The 9,364-nt window shown below is 35.5% G+C and overlaps 1 protein-coding gene across 2 annotated transcripts; it reads left to right on the forward strand.

Annotated features, from left to right (window-relative positions):
* The first annotated feature begins 3,676 nt into the window (after positions 1-3,676).
* Positions 3,677-7,690, forward strand: isl2b (ISL LIM homeobox 2b). Of its 2 annotated transcripts, none has more exons than XM_073906150.1 (6): positions 3,677-3,827; positions 4,061-4,245; positions 4,751-5,010; positions 5,731-6,014; positions 6,297-6,464; positions 7,116-7,690. In XM_073906150.1, exons 3-6 carry the CDS (start codon positions 4,809-4,811, stop codon positions 7,230-7,232), a joined length of 771 nt encoding a protein of 256 aa, XP_073762251.1. In that variant the 5' UTR covers positions 3,677-3,827; positions 4,061-4,245; positions 4,751-4,808; the 3' UTR covers positions 7,233-7,690.
* The last annotated feature ends 1,674 nt before the right edge of the window (positions 7,691-9,364 follow it).

Genomic DNA, 9,364 nt, shown 5'->3' on the forward strand with positions numbered 1-9,364 from the left:
ATGTATTCACCCTTTTCAATTCCTCTAGGAGTCAAACCTTGTTGAACAAAGAAGAAATCAGACAAGGTAGCTACTGAATTCCATATGAAATGGAAGTATGCAGTCAATGGCTACTGGTTTCCAACAATTTAAAAAATATCTTCTGTTGTGAACAACAGAAGAAAGAAACTGAAACAAGTCTGAAAGTGGAGGTCAGGAAAATGTCCTAAAATGGACTGTTCGTTTTTAGGTGAACTATCCCTTTATAGAAAGGGTTTGCATTTCTCTCCAACTGTGAATTTTCACATTGTGCATGTACACGACTGTAAAATGATTAGAGTGTCATTTTTTTCTTAATGCCGAAATCAACACAGAATCTAAAAGGATTGAAGCAACCCATGGGAAGTACTGAAAACAACTCAACAACCATACAGGCGTGAATGGAGAGTTTGTCAGGGCGGTCCACAGAGGAGTGGTTCCATTCATTAGACTGACAGACATATTTGTAGCAGCTCTTAATGAACGCGGAAAGCGCTTCAGTGTTGACACGGACACAGATACAAGCTTCGCATTTGTAAAATAAAAGGCCAGACTGACAGAAACACCGTTATAATAATAATGGCACTGCTCTCTCTGCCAACAATGCAGAAATGCCCTGAGGCCGCGATCAAAAATTAATACTAATTATTATGTGAATGCTACATTAAATCAGACGTATGTTGAATTATATATAAGCAACATGATTCTACTTTCAGAGGAGCGTGCGGGAGGACCTGATTTTTTTTTCTTGCTTTTTCTGGGCCTCTGCTAAAAATGTGCATACATGGAAAAAAAAGTCTTATTGTATCAAGAGAAAAAAAACTAAAAACATTATAAATATAAAATAAATCAAACCAAAATGTCTGTTTATGATAGTAATAATCATTGCTGTATGGCGTGATTTATTTATTTTCCTTTGAAATTGTGTGCATTGAGTTCTGCCTGTGGTTTTGGCACTTGTAGCTGTTCTGGGGCTGGCTGGACACACAGCACTTTAAGTCTCATTTCTGATGAGAGCAGTAAATAATTTAAGGCTTAAAGCTGCCATTAGCCACACTTAAACTCTGCTAATGCAGACCCCTGACAGCTGGCCTATCCCCCATTGGAGGGGAACACGGATCAAGCGGTTCTGAATGAAATAAAGGGCCACGGTGAAGCACAATATCTGTCAATAGCCATGTGATGTTTTTGATTTTTTGCATGTTTGCTGGTTGCGCCGCATGTCTTATTCCCATTGCACAGGAGGCTGCATGGCTTATGACTTTAAATGCATTTAATGTTTACATGCATGTTCAGCGCTCATTAAACATTAAGTAGAGGGTTATACTCCTAAAAAATTTCAGTTTTTATTGGCAGTGATGGTTCCATGAAGAACTTTTGACATCCGAATTGCATTCACAATAACATTCATTCCTTATATATATTCATTCATTAATTTACCTTATTAGATTTAGTCGAACCAGCAACCTTCTTGCTGTGATAAAAATTATATAATAAAATAATAAAAATAATTCACTTAATATTTTAATAGCTGTAATGATTATTCTTCATTCATTAATTTTCTTTTCGGTCTAATCCCTTTATTAATCAGGTGTTGCCATAGCGGAATGAACCGCCAACTTATCCAGGACATGTGTTATGCAGCGGATGCCATTCCAACTGCAACCCATCACTGGGAAAATCCATACACATTCATTCACACATATACACTACAGACAATTTAGCTTAACCAATTCACCTATACCACGTTTTTAGACTTGTGAGGAAAACCAGAGCATCCGGAGGAAACCCACACCAACACGGGAGAACATGCAAACTCCTCACAGAAATGCCAACTGACCCAGCTGAGGCTCGAACTAGCGACCTACTTGCTGTGAGGTGACAGGGCTACCCACTGCGCCACCCTTGACACCATACATATATATATATATATATATATATATATATATATATATATATATATATATATATATATATATATATATATATATATATATATATATATATATATTACTGTAAGTTTCTTCAGTTATTTTAAATGTTTTTTTTTTTACTTTGTGCTGAATTGTTCTTATGGGTACTAAAAACTGAACAAAAACGTTTACTTTTACTGTCTTCTGCATGTTACACTTACAGTGACCCTGTAGAGGAATTACACTGAAGATAATGTTATATTCATCACTTGCTCTTACTGCATTCGTAAAAAGAAAAAGGAAAAGAGACATTTACAAATATGTGTTTAAATGAACATCATGCTGCACATGGCTGCTGTTAGACAGGCAAACACACACACACAAACACACAAACACACACACACACACACACACACACACACACACACACACACACACACACACACACACACACACACACACAGTGCTCAGCATACAGTAAACCCCCCTCACAAATTTCTCACATAAATGCCTATTTTCTAAAGGAATCTTTTCAATATTATCAAATTAAATAAATTATATGAGTTTTTATTATATCAAAATCTAGAGCTAATCTGACATAATACCTTTAGAGTTAGTAGCCCAAACGTATATGTTAGGGGAAAAATATTTTTAAAAATGTTAAAATAGGCAAAAGTCAAGATAAATATAACATATTTTTTTTTCCATTTATATGTTTGGTGATTAAAATATTATTTTTAATAAATATATGCTTTCAAATGCACCAAAATATGTTACCTATTCACTGAGAAAGATAAAAATATTCATTTTCAGGTGTACTCATTTATGCAGAGCACTGTATGAAGCATTATTCATATTTTATTTTCTACATAGCAATGCAACTTTTCTCTAAATTAAGGAAATTTCTATATTTTGGAAATCCAATGAAAATAGCTAAAGTTATTGAAACATAAATAGGAAACATTTTAAAATGATCGAAAAACAAATCTAACAATCTTTCTACATCTGTACGAAAGTCTGAATATTTCTTTGGAAAAATACTCTTAAAGTGATAGTTTACCCTAAAATTAACATGTACACATTATTCTCAGCCTCAAGTGGTTCCAAAGTGGTTGTTTTTCTTTTAAGCAAAAACCAAGATATTTTATATAAAGCTCGGAAATAGGTAATCATTTACATCTATTGTAGGAATATAGACTACTATGAAAGTCAATTATCAAAATATCATCTTGTGTGATCAATAAAAAAAAGACCAAACCTTAAAACTGAACATGCTTGTGTCAAATGAAGGTCAGTAAATGAACTTTTTTTTCGGATAAAACTATCCCTTTAATCACTGCGATAGTACTCAGGTTTGTGGCCTAACTTGTCAACCAGTAGATGTCACTCTGATTGTAGGTTGCTTGCTTGGACCCTAATGAGCCACTTTGCCAAAATAAATCTCACCTCAAATGACAGTTTTGATCCCGTAAAATTTGTTAAATCTTTATCACTTTTCCACGTCTATCCATCCTCCAACCAACCTCAAGCAACGAATCAAGATGTTTTCATATTGTTCTGAAACAACAAGCACAGTTATCTGATCATGTCTGGGGAGTGGGTTGAATCAATAGCGGGTGCACTGTGACTTGTTGCCCCCTACTGACGCGTCTTAGTTCGGGTTTACGCCTGACGTCACGTCTCGCGCGGCAGACACAGCTCTGTCAGCCCCTGCTCCAGCGTTCACCCCCTCTCCATCTCTCCTCACTCCAGACTGAAGTTGCGGGACAGCTGGGAGCGGGATACAAGGCTACCTTTTCTTTCTTTCTCTTTCTTCAAGCAATCTTCGGGCAACCTGTATGGTGGATATAATATTCAGCTCTTCTTTTTTGGATGATATGGGGGATCATTCCAAAAGTAGGTATTTACACAAATCCTGAAGTAGTTTCTAGAAGTATGTGTTTACATACATTGGATTTTGCAGAAATTATGACATATTCGCGGCTGATTTTGCAGTATAGGCTAGTCCACTATCCCAGAGTTAGTATTTACTAACTCAAAGATTTTGTTTCGATATGTAATATGAAAACACGTAAAGATTTTATCGAGCTCAGTTAACTCTGTATATGTTTATTTTTGTATGTGTCCAGAGAAGTCCGGACTTGCGATGTGCGTTGGCTGCGGCAGTCAGATCCACGACCAGTACATCCTGCGCGTCTCCCCCGACCTGGAGTGGCACGCAGCCTGTTTAAAATGTGTGGAGTGCAACCAATACCTGGACGAGACATGCACTTGCTTCGTACGGGACGGGAAAACGTACTGCAAGAGAGATTATGTAAGGTAGGTTTTTTTCGCTTGGTTTGTTTCGGGAAAAGCATGCATTATTTCAGTATTAAGTCTATAAACGGATGTGTGAAACGCTTTACTTGGATAGCTAATAAAAATATCTGGAAATAGACTGCACACTATTAAAAACAAAGTTTCTTCATTGGCATTTCTACTGAAGCTTTAAAATCCAGACCATTTTATCCCACAACAATTCTTTATAACATGTAATTTATATCTAACAAGATTACTAAAATGCTATTTACGCCAAGAAATAAAATGGTTGTTTTAAAGATTAGTGCACGGCTCTTCAGAGAAACTGGGAAATGTAGCCTATTCTTCTATGTCAATGCTGCAAAAAACAAAAACAACTAAAACTTATTTTGGAACCTTTATTTTTAAGAGAGTGCAGTTAAATTAAAAAGCATGCTTCGAGTGTATGCTAGACATAACAGTGGATTGATGTATACTCTAATTACAAACAAAACTATGTTTTTCTTTTCAACATCCAACAGATTGTTCGGTATAAAATGCGCAAAATGCACTTTGGGCTTCAGCAGCAGTGATTTGGTCATGCGAGCTCGGGACAGTGTGTATCACATCGAATGCTTCCGCTGTTCGGTGTGTAGCCGGCAGCTTTTGCCCGGGGATGAGTTCTCTGTCCGGGACGAGGAACTGTTATGTCGGGCAGATCATGGTCTGGCTCTGGAGCGCGGACCAGGCGGCAGTCCACTTAGTCCAGGAAACATCCACACTAGAGGACTACACATGGCAGGTCAGTATAGCACAATTATAGTCTCACTTTGGTAACATAATCCAAAGCAAAATTTGAATTAAAATAAAAAACAATAAAATTATTGCTTGGAACGGTTAGAACTTATTTAGGGTCATTTTTTTATAAAGTGATGGCTCTCAGCACATAGTCAGGGGCTAAAGTGAATTGTAATTATAGGCTTCTGTGGGAGGAATCGTGTAGTGTTGTTACATAATAGCTAATTACAGGCTGATCCGCTTGATAACTTTGTTTAGTCAACCACTGATAAGCCTGCGCGGCAGGGCATTTAAATACTGCAGAGCTCTACAAAGGGACTTTAATTTCCTCATTCACAAATACATATGCATTATTATATATAAATAATCTTCAATGCAAAATAACATCGATTGAAATAAACATAATATGCATTTAATCATTCATTCTTTCCAATCCAAATTTAATTCGTTTAATAGTTTTAATAAATCAAGAATTTAATAGCAGATTTCAGATATATCGGTCAATTTTATTTGTAATTTATCATAATATTCATTACATTTGTTCAAAATAACAACAACATTTATAACAATATTTATAACATTTGATTTTAATTATGTTAAGCAGCAATACGTCTGCTGAGAACTATATAAGCTATTGGTATACAGGCAAGCCTATATTTTACGCACGTTCCCCATAATTTTCCGACACATTCCCAAACTGTTTTATTTTTTTTTTTGTCTTCAGCTGATCCGGTGTCGGTCCGACAAACCCCTCATCGGAACCACGTGCACAAGCAATCGGAGAAGACCACTCGGGTGAGGACGGTTCTGAACGAAAAACAGCTCCACACTTTACGGACGTGCTACAACGCAAACCCGCGACCAGATGCGCTCATGAAGGAGCAGCTGGTGGAGATGACAGGCCTGAGCCCGCGGGTCATTCGAGTCTGGTTCCAAAACAAGCGCTGCAAGGATAAGAAGAGATCCATACTAATGAAACAGTTACAGCAGCAGCATGGCGATAAGACGGTAAGTGTCTCACTAATGCACTTTCCATGTGAGAAATTCTCCAAGTGCGAAAAACAGACTTTAAGTAGTGCGGGTCTGAGTGATCCCTGACATTTGATATCAACCGAGATGGTTTGAAACGAGATTGTAATTCGACTGCAGGCTTAGATAAAAGCAGTCCATTTAGTTGTCAACTCCGTTTAATGATACAAACAATTGTAGCAAAACTGTTTTATGATGTAGGCTATTGTTTGTCTTAAAATGCAATTGTAAAAGATAGATGTGTGGCTTCTTTTGGTTTAGAATCTGCAGGGTATGACGGGCACTGCGCTGGTTGCAGGCAGCCCAATAAGACACAACCCCTCAGTGCCAGGACACCCGGTGGATGTGCAGGCTTACCAACCACCATGGAAAGCGCTCAGCGAATTTGCACTTCAGAGTGACTTAGATCAACCTGCCTTTCAACAGCTGGTGAGAACAAAAATAAATAAATTAAATGTTATTAATTTTAAATAAATAAAAAAAAAGCCTAATAATAATAATAATAATAATAACAATCTAATATTTTTATTACCATTGATGAACAATTAGCCTATTTGTTAATGATGATTATTATTAACATTATTATTATATATGAATGATTATAAATATGCATATTTGTTAATAACAATAACAACGATTACACAATTATTCATAAATATAACTAACATAGGGTAATATATAAAGCCTAATAACAATAATAGGCTTAATAATAATAATTATTATTATTATAACAACCATCTAATATTGTTATAATTTATAATCAATTAGCATACAAGTCAATAATAAAGATGACTATTATACCATTATTATTAGGCTATTATTATTGTTGTTATTATTTATTAATGATTATAAGCATTTGTTAATAATGATTGCACAATTATTTATAAATAATAATTATTATATCATCATTACAATAACTGTTATTGCCTTTTATTATTGGCTATTAGGAAATAATTACCAATAATATTATTATTTATGAATAACTTTAATAATAATAATAACAATATGATGATGATAATTATTATAATTATAATAGGCTAACATAGTTTATTTATTGTTAAATGTGTCTTTCACTTTCAGGTCTCTTTCTCGGAATCCGGTTCTTTGGGAAACTCATCGGGCAGCGACGTGACCTCTCTCTCTTCACAGTTACCGGACACACCGAACAGTATGGTACCGAGCCCGGTGGAGACGTGAGAGCGACTGCTCGTCTGTTCCCTGGTAAATCCCGAGAGCAGCTCGTATCACGGACGCGGGAAATTCCGTCTGCATCACCGGACAGCGCTTTATGAAACAACCTGCACTATAGGAACAGAGGATCGCGTTCTTCCTAAAATATACGTCACCAAATCCGCGCTGGTCCGGGGAGTCAAATGATGGAAAGTGAAGCTTACACTAAATGCGGGACCATGTTCACACGAAATGGATATTCGTTATTCGTTATGATTGTATTTGTTTTTTTTTTGACTTTCTTTTTTCTGGAAAAGTACCTTTTTAAAAGACTCGATTTCAGAAGATGGGATTTTTTGTTGTTGTTGTGAATTTTAAAAGGCAGACAACTGTCTTTGAGCTAAGTTAAGTTATTGTTATTTATTGTCACATGAATTCGCATAAAAATAAACAAATCAGCACAGTCAGTTTTTTAAACTGGTAAATATTGAACGCGTTTAATTGGTAGGCCTACAGAAATATTATAAATAGTCTGTGCATTATGATGCTAATAATAATGATGATAATAACAATAATACTAATAATGCAATCATTAAAAAGTCGACCATTATTTCATATTAAAATAGGATACCACATTTGTAAATGAAACCTTTGTAATGGAAAAGCTCGTTTCTTTTTTTTCATAAAACCTATGACTTTGCGCATTTGTTTTAGGCTAATCAAGCTATTTAAAAAGTGTGATTAATAAAATAGCTAAATTGCAAAACTGTAAAAATCCTGAAAATATAATCTTCAATCTTAAAATCAACCCGGATTTATCTGAATCTGATTTAGTGATAGAAGTAGCCTATATTCTTTTTATTTTGTGGTCTGATATATTAAACAATCAAGCCTATTTTCAATTGCAATCCGACGCATCTTGTCAAATAACGATCGCTTGAGCTTTTGCATGCTGTGCTATCAAACCAACAAACAACACATTGAAAATCGCAGACGCGAAATGTGATTCGAAAAAAAAACTAAAAAAAGGCTTTAAAAAATTATTTACACAGCAATTTGCTTATTAGCCTATTAAATCAACCGGCCAAATTTTGTTTTCCGTTAAAATCTACTTACTAGACGTTCACAAGTTCAATCCATGTGAATAAAAAATAAGTTCGAGCAGAACTAAATAAAATAAAAAAAAGAAATGCTAATATTAATTCACTAAACCCCAGAGCTTATAGCAGGCCTATAGAAGCCAATGTATTTTTCAATAAAATAAATACGAGCTTAATGAGACCACAAGTGTGTGAGAAGATTGACAAAAATTGTATAAGTCTGACATTATAGGCCTACAATTTCAGCTATACACTTTTATGTAGTTTAAATCTTTCTTAATAGATGAAATATTGCATGCGAATCCAAAAGACAGTAAAGCAAAAAGCTTTTTTTACTAAATGCTAACAGCAGTAACATGGTTATTTTGGTAGGCTTCAGGTGCTATTAATACAGCTGCAAACAGACAAGACTGATGAATATAAGCAAATCTCTCTAACACTTGTTTAAGTGAGATAATCAATCAGCGAAAGATAGAAAGGAAGGAAATAGAAGGAATTCATACAAATTTGATTTAGGCTGTAAGCTCTCAGAATATTTTGAACAGCTCCATTCACCAAGATCCAGGCAGAAATGAGCAGCTGCAAAGCGATTCTAACTGTGTCGCCAGTTTCATGGATTCGGTTTACCCACAGAAATACTTTTCTGGCATTTCTTTTAATAACATTTTGAGTGTGCGTTAATGTTCACACAGGCCTTTGCAACATTTTTAACCTATTTCTTGTGATATGACTATAAATCAAGGAAACACACCCATCTGAAGACAAACTAAAAAATTATGAATTCCCATTAGGAGAATAAACACACAGACACACACAGACACAGACACACACACAGACACACACACACAGACACACACACACGCACACACTGTTCAAGGCATGGAGGGAGGTCAAAGCCACCCACTCTACAATAACAGACTATAAAACAGTTGAGCATGGCTTCAGCATTCACTCTTCAGTCTTCAAGACACACATAAGCATCTGGCATGTGAGGAAAACAGACGTCTAGAATTGAACCATGCAGAATAATATAATGCCACTGCATCAATCCAAGAAGCA

This window comes from Danio rerio, chromosome 7 (genome assembly GCF_049306965.1).
Source record: "Danio rerio strain Tuebingen ecotype United States chromosome 7, GRCz12tu, whole genome shotgun sequence".
NCBI classification, from domain to species: Eukaryota; Metazoa; Chordata; class Actinopteri; order Cypriniformes; family Danionidae; genus Danio; species Danio rerio.

Coding starts and splice junctions, on each gene's coding strand:
- isl2b (XM_073906150.1), top strand. CDS start 4,809: ATGCGAGCTCGGGACAGTGTGTATCACATCGAATGCTTCCGCTGTTCG. Junction 5,011..5,730: donor TAGAGGACTACACATGGCAG/GTCAGTATAGCA, acceptor TTTTGTCTTCAG/CTGATCCGGTGTCGGTCCGA. Junction 6,015..6,296: donor AGCAGCATGGCGATAAGACG/GTAAGTGTCTCA, acceptor CTTTTGGTTTAG/AATCTGCAGGGTATGACGGG.